Below are 18,828 nucleotides of genomic sequence, written 5' to 3' on the forward strand. Positions count from 1 at the left end.
CATAACAGGTGAAGCTCCACGATTGTTACAGAACTGCATGTAAATGTGATACTGCTATAAACTATATAAAAAATACTAATGTAACTGACAAAAATTAGAAGGTGCTGCTGAAGAGAAAGGGAAAGTATGTGCCACAATTTTCTCATTTTTATGGTAGGGAGTGGAAAGATCTTGCCTGAAGATGATGAATAAAGAATAAAGGTCAGTTATTTAAAGTGGAAACCACCAGATTAACTGTTTTAAATTGGAGATTCCAGAGAGTGGGGGTGGCTTTTGTCTTATGTCCTTCTGTAGCCCTTGAGTTGTTTTTTTTTTTTACCGTATTAATCACTCACATAATAATTGAAAACAAATTATAAAAAAGAAAAGAGGGGGGGCTGGCGCACTGGTTAGGTGTGCACGTTCTGCTCCCCATCTTCACACTAAGGCAGGAGGGGCTGACTCAGGCAGGAGGAAGCCGAAGAAAATTTGGGAGGCCTGAGAGGATTAAAGAGCAGAGGTGGGCCTAGCTCAGCCCCAGAGCCCCCCCAACATTGCTTCCTTCTTTCACCCACTTAGTCATTCAACAGTCACCAGATCCCACGGCTTAGTACTGGGCACGGGGACACAGATGAATTAGACATAGTCCATAGTCCATAGTCCATGCCCACAAGGAGCTGACAACCTAGTCTAGTGGGAAAGAATCACATTAAAAACTCTTTAAGGAATAGGAAGATGTGTGGGTTTGCAGTGGTGGTTGGTAGTGGGTGTGATGGCCTGGCTGGTGGGTAGCGAGGAGAAAGCGTTTCTAGAAGTGATATTTGGGATGAAGTAGGGTGTTCCAGATGGAAAGGAGCATTCCAGGTGGAGAAAGGAAGGCTGCATCCTTGGCCCCAAGGCCAGATTGAAGGATAGGGCTCTAGGGTCAACATTTCCTCTGGCCTTCTGGGTGTGCCCTTGGGAGGAAGGAGAAATGGGTAGTGGGGGATGGTGGGGCAGTGTTACTGTCACCATTTCTGGACGCCTTTGACAGAACCAGAATGCACTGATCTGTCTTGTCTCTCTCCAGTCAGTAATAGGAGATGGCCAAGACTCAGGGGCGGTGCCAAGATAGAGAGGTTAGGCCTTGAACTAGGAGAAGGGGACTGCTGCTGCTGCGGCTGCTTTCTGCTGCCTCTTGCATTTTTAACCAGATCAGCAATTCTTAAGAGCATGGATGGAGAAAGGGAGGGGCCTATCAGAATTTCCAGATGAAGGGGATGTGTTAGAAAAAATTATATTCCATATTGTGACTTTATATTGGGGGGGATACCATTGTTTTATTAATACAAATTAGAGCAGATATAAGATTTTTAAAATGGGCAGAGGGATTACACTGAAGACAGAGTGATAACTAAGGAAGGGCATGCAGATGTAGGAGAACACGTCAGGATGGGACGGCAGTGGAAGGAGTGAGAAATGCTGTCTCAGATACACCAGGTTGACCTCATGTGCCAGCCCATCCAGGCAGCTCTTACTGAGGCCATCAGATGGCAGGAGGGGTAGAGACGATCCCAAACAGTGCCTGAACATTACTGCTCCTTTTCCTTAGCTACCAGGGGCTCACAGTTTACTTCTGGAAAGCCACAGCTCCTGGGCCTGCTTTCTTCATCTGTAAAATGGGAGACTGTGCTAGGCGACCCCTTAGGACCATTCTAGATATATTAACTCAATTTTTCCCAAATGTGTTTCCATCATCACTATTTTTGCCATTCCTTTGTGCCACTATATTAATTACATGATCTTTTTCTTTAAATTGATTCACTTTAACTTACTTATTCTCATCTGTGAATTCGTGAGTTTGATGTGCATGTTAATATATGAATATAATTATAAAAAAATTCACCTAGGTACCACCTAACATCTTCTCCTGTGCCTTACCTTGGGAAACAATACCTCAAGTCATTGGTTTTCAAGGCAGCCCTTCAAGAGGGTCGAAAACCACTGAAAAGTGTTACCCCATATTTGTGTTGCTACTTAGCAGGAACTGAAATTAGAACTTCAGTCCTAGCCTAATTCATTCACTGAACACTGCCTGAGGGTCTGCCATCTGTCGGGGACTCCTCTGACCCTGGGGCTAAGATAGTGAACAAGACGTGCATGATGCCTGCCCTGTGTCTCCAACATTCTCATCAACAGACAGACAAAATAAAAAAAAAATCAGATACATAAATGCAAGTTGTAAAAAGCACTACAATGCCAAGTGATGTCCTTTAGTTCCTTCTGATTAGCTTCATGTATATTTACAGTTGCTTGTAAACTTACAACTTATGTTCTAAATAAATTCATTCAGTCCCAAGCGCCCTGGGAGAAGCCTTACTAATGGTGTAGGATTGGGGGCTGGCCTGGTGGCGCAGCGGTTAAGTGTGCACGTTCCGCTTTGGCAGCCCAGGGTTCACCAGTTTGGATCCCTGGTGTGGACATGGCACCACTTGGCATGCCATGCTGTGGCAGGTGTCCCACATATAAAGTAGAGGAAGATGGGCATGGATGTTAGCTCAGGGCCAGGCTTCCTCAGCAAAAAGAGGAGGATTGGCAGCAGATGTTAGCTCAGGGCTAATCTTCCTCAAACAAAACAAAACAAAACAAAAACTACTGGTGTAGGATAAGCTTTAGTTTAGTTATTCCCAGAAGCACCTAGAATATAATAACCAAAATATACTCCCTATTAGAATATAACAACTTTCCTATCACTCATTAACAACTTACATCTGTTCAGTACCTAAAGTGGATTATGTCCTTGAATCTTTGCGTCACTAACAGACGACAGAATGTGTGTTGAGAAGAAATATCTGAAAAGCACTTTTACAGTTTTACGTGGAGCTCTGATAGTGCATTTAAAAAACGTAGGCAGTAATTCACCGACAGATACTCTCACGCACGTGAAAGGATGGATGGACAAGGAGAGCAATTAGATGCTGTTTGTAAAAGCAAGAGATTGGCTAAAACATACATGTCCATCAATTAATTTCGGTACATCCATTCAGTGGAATACTACAAGGGTGTTAAAAAGAACGAAACAGCTTACAGATATCTTATTGAGAAAAGACAAGGAGCAGAACAGTACCTCTACTATGCACTTTTAGGCCAAAAAATAAGAATACACATATAAGACTGTATATGCATTGCCTGTCTCTGGAAGGATTTGTAAAAAACTGTCACTACAGGTTGTCTTTGGGGAGGGAATTAGCGAGTGGGGACAGAAGTATGAGGTTTTTTTTTTTCCTTTTTCTCCCCAAAGCCCCCCGGTAGATAGTTGTGTATTTTCAGTGGTGGGTCCTTCTAGCTGTGGCATGTGGGACGCCACCTCAGCATGGCTTGATGAGCAGTGTGCCATGTCTGTGCCCAGGATTCAAAGCGGCGAAACCCTGGGCCGCTGAAGCGGAGCGTGTGAACTTAACCACTCGGCCATGGCACTGGTCCCAGTGAAGACGACTTTCTTGTCCCTGTGGTGAGGTGTCTTTAGGGCACACACTGAGTTTAATCCTAGTTCTACCACTTACCAGCTGTGTCATGTTGAGCAAGTAACTTAACCTCCCTGGGCCAGTTCCCCCGACTGTAAAACAGGAACGATCATGATAGTGATGAGGATTTTAGGCTGGTTAATTTTAAAACTGCAGATGAGAAGCAGGCTCCAAGGACTGGAGTTTGCTTGCCCTTTGTTAGGAAACATTTACGTTTGTAAGGGAAACCTCCGTCTGTAAAGATGCCTCCCTCTCTGTGCCAGGAAGAAGGCGGGATGGCCTTATCTCTGGAAACCCTTAATGGGGAAGGCAAGGACTTAAGTTGGTTACTGTCTGGCAACCTCGTGTAACTGACCCCCCCCTCCCCGCCCAACATCCTCCTTTGTCTTTAGCTGAAGATAGTATTGAGGGTGGTGACTTCTGGCCTTTACTTAATCCGATTTGATTCTTATCTAAAAGTGGTGGGACCACCCAATAGCCAGACCCCACCTGCACTGATACCATTTTAACTTTTTTTTTTTTTAAAGATTGGCACCTGGGCTAACAACTGTTGCCAATCATTTTTTTTCCTGCTTTATCTCCCCAACTCCCCACCCCCCCCCCACCCCGTACATAGTTGTATATCTTAGTTACAGGTCCTTCTAGTTGTGGGATGTGGGATGCCCCCTCAACGTGGCCTGACAAGCGGTGCCATGTCTGCGCCCAGGATCCGGACCCTGTGCCGCCACAGCGGAGCGCATGAACTTAAGCACTCAGCCACGGAGCCGGGCCCCACCATTATAACTTTTTTACATATTCTTTCCTTTGTCTTGTAAAGAGATGGCTCACATACCTATGCCTTAAATTTAGCCTTACTCTCCACCCATGGCAGCAGCAGCTCCCCACGCCAGCAGCAGCTCTGACTGCCCATGGGTCCTGTCCCCATGCTATTCCACACTATTCTCTAAATAAAAGAGCACTACTGCCAGATCTTGAGAGTCCAAGAAATCTTTCTTTCGACTCCTCGGCTCACCGACCCCACATCAAGGTGAAACAGCCAGGTAAGGAATGTAGTGGGGAGGTGGGGGCAGAACCTCTGCAGCCAAGTGAAGGGGACTCCACTTCCCCCATTACCCCTCCCTCAATGCTCCTCAGTGGCCTGGGGAGGGCCATGCATATTAGTGGTCCTGTGTGACTCTCCCATAGGACGTGGGGCCTCACCACTTTGCCTCCGCCTCTGCCTGGGCTTCATGCATGATACTAGTGGGTCCCACAAACTGCTGTGTGCATAAGACTTACAGTGGGGACATGGATAAAAGCAGGTCTCTGGGGCCATCCCAGCTGGAGGAGGGCTGGGTCAGTGGGTCTGGGGAGGGGTCCAGGAGTCCTTTATTTAACAAGCTGCTGCAAATGATTCTGATGTGGTTGGCAGTGCAACATACGCAGAAGAAAGTTACACAGGATGATGTCAGAGAAAGGAAGGAGGAAGAGATTTTACTTATTAAAGGCTGAATTCCCGTTGTCTGCAACAGCCCCAGCTGAGCAGTCATTTTCATCTAATGAGCCGATGAGTGGAGGGGAGGGCGAAGGCAAAAAACGTCACCTGGACTAGGGATGGGTGGGGAGAAAATGATAGGGAAGGGGAGAATCAAAAACCAGGGGAACACAGATGAAGTGAGGGGTGGAGGAAAAAGAGAGAGAGAGGAAATTTGTTCAGAAAGGCCACTTTATTGATGGAGATAAAACTGAAAGGAGTTTGCCATAGCCCTCCCTCACTCGCTTCAGTGGCTTCACTGGGCATCTGAGACCAGCACGGGCTGGGCTGCTCAGCCAGCTCTGCGCTGCCCGCTCCATGTCAGGCGGCCACATACAACACATCACAGCTCATGAAGATTCACGGAGGCACCTCAGAATCCCCCAAATGGTTCCTGTGCATTTTTTTTTAATATTGTACAAAATATGTTAAGTAGGAAAGGTCAGCTGTGCTGTGACATCTATAGGACGTCCTTTTAGGATTACCATCCCCAAAACATTACTTCTTATTGCAGTGAAACCTCTAGAAGGTAGAGCTGTACAAAAAAAAAAAAACAAAAAACTAAATTTTAAGAAGAGCAGCAACTTAACACTGCTGTAGTTCATTTAAATTTTCTTTCTCAAAAATACATTCCTAAATATACAAACTATACAATCTTGTCATTTAATGCTGGTTTTTTGTTTTTTTTTTTGTTGTTTTTTGTTTTTAATAATAATAGAACCCAAACTAAAAAAATCTGTTCGTCTTCAAACCAACGAGCACACTGGAGGACCTGTGTGTGTGCTCAATACCTTCATATAACACCACAGAAATAACTTTAGCCACAGTCTATGTTCACAGCGTGGTCAGTGGAACAAAGGAAATACTTTTCTGGCGATTAGACGTCGTCTGCAGAGAGGGCTGGGACATTCATCCGAGGCCGGGTGAAAAATGCCATCTTCTCCCTATAAAAGAGGCCAGCCCTTTAGAGCAGGGTTTTCTGATCTCACTTTGCGGATGTGAGGGGCAGGATCATTCCTTACTGTGGGGCTGTCCTGTGCGCTGTGGGATGTCGCACAGCATCCCTGGCCTCCACCTACCAGACGTCACTAGCAGTTCCCCCAACCCTCTTTCCAGTTGTGACAACCAAAAATGTCCCCAGACATTGCCAATGTCCCCGTGGGGCCCACACCATCCCTGGCGGAGAACCACTGCTTTAGGGGACATCAGCAGGGCCAGCCACCTTCATTTCAGATCAAGGGCCTCTCCGAGTTTAAAAGGGCCCTCGGGCTACTTCCAGTGCTTGTTTCAGATTTTCAATTGGTTAAAAATTGAGATGTCCAAACATGGTTATACAAATTACAGTCTGTTTTAAATGTTTATATGCCACCAATGTTTCTTAGCACATACACAACCATGAGTACCTTATCAGAGAGGCTATCTCAAGTCTAAAGGCAAGATCCTCTGTGAATGGGAGGCCCAGGCCAAATGGCATTTGGGGCCCTCCTGTGACATGCCTGGGTCCAGCACAACTAGAAAGCGCCTCCCTGGGATCCTGGCAGGCAGCAGGCAGAGCTAGGGAGGCCTGGCGAGAGCATCCATCACCCCCAGGCTTATTTATCATTCAGCCAATCCTCCTCAATTACCGGTGATGGAAACACTAAGAGGAAAGGCCGGAGCAGGTGGCTCATTCATTAAACAAGAGGATCTAACAAATTAGCTCGAGTTGTGTGGGGACTGATAAAGACAGCTGAGGGAAAGCACTGCACACACACCCCGCCAGGGACGGCTTGGCAGAGGATGCACATCTGTTACAGGGAGAGCTGGTGCTCTGCTAGAGAAGGGAGCAGGGGACGGGGAGCAGTAGGACTGAGAAAAGACGACTGAGGCTGGGGAGGCTGGGCGTGAAAGGGAAAAGGGGGCTGGCCAGGTGCCCATCACTTACCTGAAAGACTGCACTTCTGGGGGCTCCTTACAGCTCTGGCCTCGAAGCCTGTGCACATCCTTGGCGGCCGCCCTCATCATCTTGTCTGTCTGAAGCTCACCCTTGTGCTCTGCTCGGTCCATCTAGAGGGCAAAGCAAGCAATGCTGTGAGGCTGTGGAGAGTCCTTAGGGCCTCTAGAAATGGGTCAACCAAGGAGAACCTTCTGGCACAACTGAGGAGTCTATTGTAGACCAAAGGTCTGAGGTCACAGAACAGGTACCCTCACTCTTCCTGTTCCACTGAAGGATCGTTTTATTCAGAATGAGGAGGGGAAGTGATCCCCATCCTCTGTCAGAGTGGGCAGGTTTTCGGTGCCAGGGAACCGAACACCCGTGTGGACCTCTCGGAAGTAAGGAGATGAGGGCTGCCTGGAGAAACGTGTGCCACCTCATCTAGTCCTCAGGGCCACCTAGGAAAGTAGGTTTTACAATTACCTCTATTTTACAGATGAGGAAACTGAGGCTCAGGCAAGTTAAGAAATTTCTTCAATGTCAAACAATTAAAAAGTGGTAGAAACACAATGCCAAGTCATGCTCAAGGGCATTAGGTACATTACACCCCTTCCTCCTGATGTAAACCTATCTTTTGAGAAGAAACCACAGAGAGCCCTAAAATATCCATGTACCATAGACTTGAAAACACTGAACTAAGAATTTTGGTCTATGAAGCCATTATTTAAACGGCTATTTCGTAGAAGGTCATTATCAGGCAGTTATAGATGTCCTACATTTTTACTATTTGAAAGGTCAGGTTTTCTTAGCTTGTGTTTTCTTAAGGCAGGGCACATATGCACTTGTTTTCTTACCTCTTTTTGCCTTGGCTACCAGGAAGCTCAAAGATAAATGTAAACAGACAACCACAACTAGGTTAGGGATAAATTTATTTCCTTCTTTTCCTTAAAACTTTCTCTAATTTTCTACTTTCCCATAATGCTGTTTATATCCCTGTTATAAGAATCCCTGTTATAAGAATACAGGGTGTAAATAATAAACTAGAAAGGAAGATTTCTGCAATTTCTGAACTGCCAAAGTCAATTTGAAGATCCAACATTCATCCTGACCTAAGCACCATTTGCCCGCCCTAAGGCATCACCACCTGCACTGAGAACTGGGGCTCCAGCTGATGGCCCTCCCAACACTCCAGGCTGGCACCCTCTGTGTGGTGCTGGCTGCACTGTCTGGCTGTGTGCAGACAGAACCGGCAAAGGTCTGTCATTACTGCCATGTGTGGCAATCTGCGAGGGACAGGTATTATAGAAAGGAGTCAAAGATGGCGTCTGTGTATCGGCCCTGTGCTATTTACTTCTTCACGGCAGTCTGGGACCTGTCAGCTAACAGCCCACTGGGGCCAAGGTCAAATTTTTACTCATCCAGTTATTTTAAAAATTTTATTTTTTTCTCCCAAAGCCCCCCGGTACATAGTTATGTATTTTTAGTTGTGGGTCCTTCCAGTTGTGGCATGTGGGATGCCGCCCCAGCATGGCCTAATGAGCAGTGCCATGTCTGCGCCCAGGATTCGAACCAGTGAAACCCTGGGCTGCCGAAGCACAGTGCGCAAACTCAACCACTCAGACACTGGCCGGCCCCAAGTTGTTCTAAATATAGCTCAAATGAGCATATTTCTAGCCATATAGAACCTGCCTGCTCTGCACACTCCGTGAAGCTGCACCCAATATCCACCAGCCGTAGAGACGACGAACCCCTGGCAATAAAAGACCCCAAGCTGCTGCTGCTCTGGAGCTCTCTGACCCAGACCCCTCATAGTGCTGAGTGACCTCATGTAGAAGCATAGCCCCCCCCCCCCACCCCCAACTCCCTCTCCCCTGGGACTTCCCTTGCCCTCCTCCCCTCTAGGTAGTGGCTTTTGGGAGGCCTCATGCTATGAGGGACTTCCTGGGCATGTAACTTGTGAAAACAGCACCACCCAAACACTGCCGTTTTGTGGTCACACCTTTTTTCTTGAGTAACCCTGAAATCCGTCAGATTCACTATCCTAGGGCAGAGACGGGAGCAGGCGTATACTCCAGGTGTCTTGGTCAGTACAGAGCCCTGCCATGGTCAGCTCCTCTCCCCTGGGAGATGCCTACTCTGTGGGACCCCCGGGGCAGGCACTGGGGCAGCTCGGTGTTCTCCATTTCCTTTGTGTGTGCCGCAGCACAGATCAGGTACCCAACATGTTTGCTGAACGACTGCACGGATGAATAAACGTGTAATGATAACGGCTTGCACACATCAAAACAGAAATGCAACAAAGGGGCCTGGTGGCCAGATCACGGATTAAAGTTTACTGGGCAAGGGGATTTCTGGGAACAGGACTGGAGGACCCAGTCAAACAGGCGCCCACCTCTCTCCCTCCCCTGCCCACTCCAAAGGCTGAGCCGGCCGCCTCAGAGCCTTTCACGCCTCACTCACCCGCTTCTCCAGCATCCTCAGCAGCAGGCGGAAGCGCTCGTCCTCGCGCAACCATTGCGGCAGCTCCTTCTCCCCATGGCTCTTGGCTTGTTCGAGCTGCTCCTTGAACTCCTTCAGCACTGAGATCTCCTGAGTCAGCTGACTGTGCCAGGTCCTGGTCGCCTGCAGATCTAACTCGAGGTCCAGCGAGGTGCGCATCAGGCGCTCGGCGCGCACGGATTTGACGGACGAAGGCTGCGGAGGTGAGGATGGCATTGACCCGTTATTACAGCCGCCTCCAGGGAGCCCACACGATCCCCTCCTCTGAACCTCAAACATCCTCCTTTGCTCATTCGCTTCCACGCCTTCGAAAATGGGGCTCGCCCTCCCCGCAGAGCCTGTCTTGATTCCTCCCACGTCTACAGCTTGTGTTATTGCGCATTTTTACGTCCCAGGCACGGTGCTGAGCGCGCTACTTCCACTACCTCAGTTCATTTCCACAGCCTTATGAGGCCCCAACTGTTCTCATTTGCACAGATGAGGTTCCCCGAGGTTAAGTCACGCTGATTGTAAGTGTAAAGCCGAGATTTCACCCAGGCAGTTGGGTCCAGACCCCACCCACTCACTCCCTACACTGTCGGCACTCCTGATTCCCAGTGCCCTCAACTCTCAGTTAATGGATCCTTGTCTCTATCCTGCTCTGAAGTTACTTCCTCACTGCAAGTCTGTTCCCTCTGAGGGCAGAAGTCATGTCTTCTTGACTTTGTGTTCCTGTAATGGACAGCTATTTTTCTGCTTGTCCAGCATCCAGTTCCCTAGTCTTACAGTAACAGCGCCCTCAGCTTCCCTTCAGGATCCTCTCCTCCTGCAGGCTCAAGCCCTGTGGTTCGTGTGGGGCTTCAGGGATAGGAATGTGACCTGAACCTGGCCAATCAGAATCTCAGTGATTGCTTCAGGGGTAAGTTATCTAAGGCCTGCCAATAATACTCAGTTCTGGTACTCTGGCTGAGCTACTTGGAAAAAAGGCAATGTCTTTACACAGAGGTTGTTAAGCCAGCAAGATATAAACCTAGGGAAATTATCCTGGGTGAGCCTGACCTAATCAGGTGAGCCCTTAAAGATGAACTGGGCCCATCCTGGAGAGAGATCTCATGCTGGCCTTGAAGAAGCAATGCATGTTGTGGAGAGGGCCACATGGCAAGGACCTGAGAATGACCTCCAGGAGCTGTGAATAGGCTCTGGCCTGCAGCTCAGCAAGAAAATGCAAGAAAATGAATTCTGCCAATGACCTGAGGGAACCTGGAAGCAATCTTTCTCTCCTCAAACCTCAAGAAGAAGATGTAGTCAGTCAACACCTAGCCTTCAGCCGAGTGAGACCTTGAGCAGAGGATCCAGCTAACTTGTGCTTGAACTTCGGACTCGTGGAAACTCTGAGAGAATGAATTTGTATTGTTTTAAGCTGCTCAGTTTCTGGAACTTTGTTATGTAGCCATAGAAAACACACACAATGACCAGCAAAGGAATTTGTGAATGGTATGTAAAACATTGCTATGAGATCTATCCTCACTCAAGGCTGGCAAAGCATACTTTTAGGAATTGAAACAGCTCAGCGCAGAAGTTCTATAACGCTCCTCTAGGGCGACCACTGTCTACTCTGTGCTTATAAATGAGCAGGGGCAGGAAATCCAGCTGGGTCACCCATGTGGCTCAAGTTCTCAGAGAAACGGTGAAGATTTTTTTACTTTGCTCTCACCAATGTCCAATCTGAGAAACTCGCCTGGATGGGCTGAAGCAGAGAAAGGCAGAGCTCAGACCGAGACTACAAGAGGACTGCAGAGCCCAAGGGCCCTGGCCCAGCCTCTGGACTCTCCTGTGCCTCAGGACATAGTTAGGACCTGAGGGAAACACGAGCTCAGTGCCACCATCAAGGGCCCCCTCAGTAAGGCATCCACATGACTAAGGGGAGGAGGAGGTGAAGACAGGGAAGCTTCTGCGGGGCTTGCCTTGGCAGGAAGTTGTAGGACATGCAGGGGGACCAAGGAGGAGCTTCCACAGTGGCATTCTCCAGGAGTGGACCACGGAACACTTGCTCCAGAATCTTCTGAGGCGCTTGTTAAAATCCAGTTTCCAGGGCCCTACCCCAGCTGCCTGCATTAGACTGTCTGGGAGTATGGCCTGGGAATCTGCATCCTTGACAAGCTGCCCAGGAGACTCTGCAGCACCAGGCAGCTACAGCAGACAGGCGTGGGGTAGGGAACCCAGAGTGGGCAGTCAGTTGTTACTGTCACCTTGAGGCCAAGTCCTTATTCTCCCACAGCCGGTGCACTCTCCCTTTCCTGTGCACCCTCTCTGCATTGCTTTCTCCTGCTCTCTCCAGTTCCTTCTGGAGACTTGTGAGAGGGATGTTGATAGGCAAAGGACCAACTCCTGATTCTGGCTGTCGGCAGTGGGTCTGTGGGAGAGGCGGAGAGCCTTCCTCTGCCTGGGCTGTCGGCACCCTCTCCTTTCCCTGAGCATTCTCTTCCACTCTGCTCACTCTCTCTCTCCCCGCTTCAGTTTCTGACATTCTGGCTCCTGCGTCTTCGGGTTCTGCACACACATCAGAACTGCCGTAAAGTCTTTGTTGAAGGCCCAGAGTGGGGAGGGACGCCTGCGTCTCCTGCAGCCCTGACTGGTAAAAGTCCCCATCAGGAGCCGGTCCTTTGCCTAACGCCACCCACCCTGACCCCTCAGCCAAGTCTCCATAAGGAAAGGCAGGATTTCCCTATGGGCAGCCTCTTCCCAGTGTGTTTCCAGCTGGACTGAGCAGCTCATTTGCTGCTCCCTGCTGCCGGGCGGTGCTCAGGGGCGCCCGGCTCCTCCGCCAGCCAGCCAGGCGGTCAGAACCTTTAACTGGTCAGCCAGCTGGACACTACGCTGAGCAGAATCTTGCGTGAGGCAGGCTCCCATTGGTGACTGTGACGTCCTGGGTTCGTCAGTTCTTAGCGACTGTGATTTCTACCCAGGAAGAGAAGGCCAAGTATGTGTAGTCCTGATCGAACCTATTTGTCCTGATAATACTGTTACATTCACCCTTCGGCACCTTCCCCGGTGTCTCCACAGGCCTTACAGTTCACAAACTTCCCTTTGTTAATAGCATCACACTTGCAAGAGTGACTTTCTTCAAACCCAAGGCTGCGAAGAAATGGTCAGACATAGGGGGATGTGTGTGGGACACAGGGCCTGGGGAAACGAGGCTGGAGCAGGCATACAAAGAGCTTTGAGGAGACTCGCTTACCCGCTTCATCCGGACGCTGCGCCGCTCCAAGGAATTTCGAACAAAAGGTGGCTTCTTGGACAGTGTGGAGCTGTCACTGTCACTCCGATTCAACTGCAAGAGAAAAGTCGTGGGGGGGTTAATGAAGGTCCGATTACATTTGGAAGGCACACTGGGGCCAGGAGGGTGGCGGGGTCTGCCCGCTCAGCTCAGTCCTTCCTCTCCTCATGCAGACACCGAGTTCCCGTTCCCTGAGGGCTGCAGGAGGCAGGTTCCGGGATGACCTTCTTTTTCTTTCTAGGTCAACATTCACTGAATGCCCACTTACTGCCATGCATGCTACACATGTCATATCTCATGTAATCCCTCCTACAACCCCATGGGATAGGAGCATCACCATTTTATAAATGAGGAGACAGAGGCTTAGGGATTACGAAACTTGCCCAAGGTTGATGAGCTGATAGCTGCACAGCAGGGCTGACAATAGACAGTGTGACAGCCCCCTTGGCCTACTATGCTAAGGCCTATTTGCATCAACTCTTCCCTGTTGCTGAGAGCCGGCCTTTATGGCTCAAGTGGAGCCACTGTCAAGACTGATATATAAAAAAGCAGCCCAAGGGCAAAGCCTCAGGGACCGCATCCTTGGGGAAGATGCGGCACACAGAGTCTGTGAGGGCTGCGCTGATCACAGCTCTCCCCTCCTCGGAACCCCTTCAGTCACTTAGCTATTTCTGCCCTCTCCAGAAGGCTGCCACTCCCCCTCCACGGCCAGAGCTCAGGGCTGTGGTCAAGGAGGGCTGCTCTTCTACTGAGAATGAGTGCCCCCCCAGAGGGGGCCCGAGAGGAAGGCTGGGATGACAGCACATCTAGGAGGCAGGTGTGGGGTGGGGGCTTCTTTCTCGAGTCATGTTTCCAAGTTGGTGGGATCATCACAAGCCGACATTACAGAGCCTGCTCCGGCAGCTGGCAGCTCACTGCTGCAGGTCTCTCCTGAGAAGCTGTTTGTGTTGTCATTTTTGTGGTTATTAACAATTACTAGTGGTAGTGATATTAATAGTCCCACTATGTTGATGAACACTGCAACCCAGGGACCTAACCGATAAAACAGCTACTGTGCTAGGCAGAGTCTCAACCAGAACCAGAAATAGAATAATAGTCACAATAAAAACAACCATGAGGACGGAGCACCCACTCTTTGCCATGTGCTTTATCGACAGTTTCATTTAATCCTTAAACAATCCTAAAGGAGGGATCAGAGCCCCAGAGAGATTGGCATGCTTTTACAAGTCGTGCAGCTGGTAAGTATCCGAACAAGAGCTCAAGGCCAGTCTGTTTGACTCCAGGGCCACACCCTCTCCTGGCCCCCAGGATGTGCAAAAGGCTCAGAGATGAAACTAATACACAGATGGAGGGTGGGCCATCTTGACTTGGGTGGATTTATACAAAATGACTGGTTGGATATCATAACAGAAGGGGGGTTTATCCTACATTGTTTCAACCCAAAGGTAGCACTTGCAGTATATGTGTCATACCAACAAGAAATATGTATCAGGACAATGGATCCTTAAGTCATAGTTGTTTATGTGTTATAAAGGCCACGTTACAAAAGAGCAGTGAAAGCTACAATATGTCCTTGAACTTAACTTTTTCTTTTCTTTTTTCTTTTTTTGAGGAAGACTAGCCCTGAGCTAACATCTGCTTCCAATCCTCCTCTTTTTGCTGAGGAAGACTGGCCCTGAGCTAACATCCATGCCCATCTTCCTCTACTTTATATGTGGGACGCCTACCACTGCATGGCGTGCCAAGCAGTGCCATGTCCACATCGGGATCCGAACCAGCAAACCCCCGGCCGCCGAAGCAGAATGTGGGCACTTAACCGCTGCACCACCGGGCTGGTCCCGACTGGGAATTTCTTAATTTGCAGTCTTACAGGGTTGGAAGCTGGTTCAGATAATAAAATATGGGACAGGCTCAGTGTAGTGCTAGGCATGTTACAGATGCTTAATAACTGGGACTGGAGCTCCATGTTACTCGAGGATGCCATTCTTGGCAAAGGGCCACTTAAAGTGAATTCACTTAAACCAGAGACCAGAATTTTATAGTAAATATTGGGGGGGGGGAGTTTGTCTTTAGTTGGAAAAGAGAAACGCTTTACACTTTATATTTTATATCTTCCATTTAACAAAACTACAACTGCATTATAATCCTGATGAAAAAGAATTAATTAAACACTAATTTCTGTTGGTGTGATTTTTCTGACAGGTGACATTCTTCACTTTGTCTTTGATTTCCACTGCACGTTCATAAACGCAGTAATTTTGCCAAAAACAGAGGGTTTTATCTGTTATCCTAAGGGCTTTTCTAAATCCTTCAAATCATTCACATTTGAAACACTGATTGGATTTTCCTCTTCTCCAGCTGTGAGCTGGCTTAACCGCAGGATTCTACACCTGTGATTCAGGAATTCCCCAACATCAAAATCACATCCAGTGACTTCAGGAAACACTGTACCTTTTGAAAGATACGCAGCCAAGGTGCTTGTACTTGCATTGTCTTTTCAGAAGCCTACCAGCTCAGAGGATTAGCTACAGACTTGACACAGCAGGGAGGGGTTTATGTTATTTCTGGGAGGGACTATAGGGAATGTTTTTGTTGGGAATTTAACGTGATAAGTAGCCAGTAAATTACTGATATTTTCATGTTATGAAGAAGTTAGCTTCTCTACTCAGTCTTATAATTGTAAGCTTTGGATACTGAATATTAGATATCAGGAACCTCTTTCTGATGGTTGTAGGGTGATGGTGATGGGTGACGATGTAGGGCAGGTTCCACAGACTTCTCCTTCTGTGACAACTTACTGGAACATGTGGCAGGAAGGTTCTGTTTATGCTTCTAGTTACTGTTCAATGGTTCTGTATACTGGAGGATAAGGAAGGATGCTGACATCACTTGGGCCCAGGACTCAGGTAAGGCATGCACATGTCTTATATGCGCCACTCCCTGAGGAAGGTCGGGAATAGGGTCTGGTTCTGTAGCCCCAGCAACCAGCACGACCCCTCAGACTCTGTAAGTCCTCAAACTCTCCATTCACAGTAGAATGAAGGAAATGGGCTAGCGGAGGAAGGGTAGACTAAATGGATAGCAAGGTAAGGGTATCAGAGACCAATGGCCTACTGCAGGGCATCCAAACTCCAGCGGAGCCTGCAAGAGCAGGTCAGCAACCAAAATAGGTAGAAGGCCAAGCAGAGACCAGCGTGAACTTGAAAGACCCTTCCCTACCAATCATGTCTGGGCAGCTGCCCCCAGTGCTCAGCTCCAGCCACTTGTTGCCATGAGAGACTGTGTGGCCCATGGTACCAAATGTCCCCCTCTCAAGAGAAACTGGAATTTTATGTGAAATCTCACCATTTAAATTTTAATTGTCTTACCTAAGCTTTCAATATTAGTAATAAATCCAAATTTAAAAAACCCTGCGACTAACTTCACATGGCAGCTGATGTGTGACTCCACGAGGAAAGTGAATTGCCTCCTAGCTCGCAGAAATGCTCCACACCAAAGCAGCTAAGCAATCGCGGGTGCACCCTCACCAAGCCAAGCAGCCCAGGTGGGCAGCCAGGGAGTGCAGAAAGGGAGAATGAGCAGGAAATTAGGCACCCCACTCCCTGACACTGTGCCTGCTGCATCAGCTCAGTTGGTCGGCCAGGGCAGAGGATCCCCGCCAGAGTGTCTGCACCTATGTGTGTAAAGCAGTGGCGGCCAGATGCAGAGTCCTATTGGTACAGCTTCCAACAGATGGGTACAAAGGCCAGGGGTTGTGTCAGGCTCAGAAAACACAGCTCCTGCCTCCCACAGTGGTAGCAGGTGGAATCTGTGACCAGATACTACCACTATGCAATGGCAAAAGTCCACCCCATCAAACAGCAGTAAGAAATATGTTAATACTCTATACCAGAAGGAAAGTGACAAGCACCCAGAAACCAATCCTGAAGTCAGAGAAACGTACAACCTAAATGACAGAGAATTCAAAATAGTTATCATAAAGAAACTCAGTGAGTTACAAGAAAACTCAGAAAGATAGTTCAATGAACTCAAGAAAATGATTAATGAGCAGAGGGAATTCTTCACAAGAGATTGAAACGATAAAACAGCTGATGTTATGGGGGAGAGAATCAGTAATTCAGAGGACAGAAATATAGGAATGCTTCAGGGAGAGGAGGAGAGAACTAGGACTAAAAAGAAATTAAGAAATTCTGTGAGATATACCCAACTCAATTAGGAAATGCAATATAACGATTATAGGTATTCCAAAGGGAAAATAGAGAGAGAAAGGAGCAGAGAGCTTGTTCAAAGAAATAATAGCTGAGAACCTCCCAAACCTGGAGAATAAGCTGGAATTACATGTAAATGAAGGTGACAGAACTCCTAATTAATCAGTGTAAAAAGACTCTCTCCAAGGCATAGAAGAGTAAAACTGGCAAAAGTCAATGACAAAGAAAAAATGCTAGGGGCAGCAAGGCAGAAGAAAATAACCTTCAAAGAAACCCCTAACAGGCTTTCAGCAGACTTCTCAGCAGAAACTCTACAGGCTAGGAGAGAGTGGAACGATATATTCGAAATACTGAAAGACAAAAACTTTTAGCCAAGAATACCCTATCCAGCAAAACCACTCTTCAGATACGATGGGGAAATAAAAACTTTCCCAAATAAACAAAAGCTGAGGGAGTTCATCACCACACAACCTCCCCTACAAGAAACGATCAAGACTCTCATATCTGAAAAAAAAAAGAAAGGGCTTACAAAGCCCTGACAAGGAGATAAATAGACAGACAAAATGAGAAAATTGCAGCTGTCTATCAGAACAGGTTTAGCAAACAGTTATAACATTAAAAATAAAAGGAAGGAAAGCATCAAAAATAACTATAATCACTTCATTTTAATCACAAACTCACAACACAAAACAATAAGTTGTGAAAATAATAACTGAGATGGGGAAGGGGAAAGGGATGGAATCTGCTTAGATTAAGGAGATAAGAGGCTATCAGAAAGTGGTCTATATCATCTGTGAGATCTTTTATACAGACCTCACAGCAACCACTAAACAAAAAATCAGAACAGAGACACAAATGATAAATAAGGAGAAGTTGAGAAAACCATCCTGGGGGCTGGCTTGGTGGCATAGTGGTTAAGTTCACATGCTCTGCTTCAGCAGCCCAAGGTTCACAGGTTCGGATCCCAGGTGCAGACCTACACACCGCTCATCAAGTCATGCTGTGGTGGCATCCCACATACAAAGTAGAGGAAGACTGGCTCAGACGTTAGCTCAGGGACCATCCTCCTCAAGCAAAAAGAAGAAGGTTGACAACAGATGTTAACTCAGCACCAATCTTCCTCACACACACTAAAAAAGAACCATCACGGAGAATCTCCAAACTGAATTGGCAGTCAGAACTACAGGGGACAACAAACAAGGGAAATCAGACAAAGTAGACTTCAAGATAAAAAAGGCAACAGGAGACAAAGAGGGGCAATATGTAAGGATAAAAGGGATGCTCCGCCAAGAGGACGTAACACTTATAAATATATATGCACTTGATACAGGAGCACCAAAGTACATAAAGCAACTATTAACAGACCTAAAAGGAGAAATTAACAGTAACACAATAATAGTAGGGGACCTCAACACCCAACTTACATCAACAGATAGGTCATCCACACAGAAAGTCAAGAAGGAAATGGTAGAATTAAATGAAAAACTAGACCAGATGGACTTCATACATATATATAGAAAACTCCATCCAAAAATAGCAGAACACACATTCTTCTCAAGTGCATATGGAACATTCTCAAAGACAGACCATATGTTGGGAAACAAGGCAAGCCTCAATAAATTTAAGATTGAAATCATATCAAACATCTTTTCTGACCATAATGCTATGAAACTAGAAATCAACTACAAGAAAAAAGCTAAGAAAGACACAAATACAAGGAGACTAAACAACATTGTACTGAAAAACCATTGGATCAATGAAGAAATCAAAGGAGAAATCAAAAAGTACCTTAAGACAAATGAAAATGAAAATACAACATACCAACTGTTTTTTTTTCTTGAGGAAGATTAGCCCTGAGCTAACTACTGCCAATCCTCCTCTTTTTGCTTAGGAAAACTGGCCCTGAGTTAACATCCATGGCCATCTTCCTCTACTTTATACGTGGGACACCTACC

General features: G+C 47.3%; 1 protein-coding gene across 3 annotated transcripts in view; it reads right to left on the reverse strand.

Moving 5' to 3' along the window:
- Positions 1-5,169: 5,169 nt before the first annotated feature.
- WWC1 (WW and C2 domain containing 1) overlaps positions 5,170-18,828 on the reverse strand; it is a 156,837-nt gene continuing 143,178 nt past the window's right edge. For all 3 annotated transcript variants that reach the window (XM_070569059.1, XM_070569061.1, XM_070569060.1), the window contains exons 20-23: positions 12,627-12,719; positions 9,371-9,604; positions 6,920-7,041; positions 5,170-5,939 (exon numbers count right to left, since the gene is read on the reverse strand). In XM_070569059.1, the coding sequence (XP_070425160.1) occupies positions 5,873-5,939; positions 6,920-7,041; positions 9,371-9,604; positions 12,627-12,719 (516 nt within the window). In that variant the 3' untranslated portion in view covers positions 5,170-5,872. The remainder of the gene's footprint in view (positions 5,940-6,919; positions 7,042-9,370; positions 9,605-12,626; positions 12,720-18,828) is intronic.

This window comes from Equus przewalskii, chromosome 13, assembly GCF_037783145.1.
Source record: "Equus przewalskii isolate Varuska chromosome 13, EquPr2, whole genome shotgun sequence".
Taxonomy (NCBI): Eukaryota; Metazoa; Chordata; class Mammalia; order Perissodactyla; family Equidae; genus Equus; species Equus przewalskii.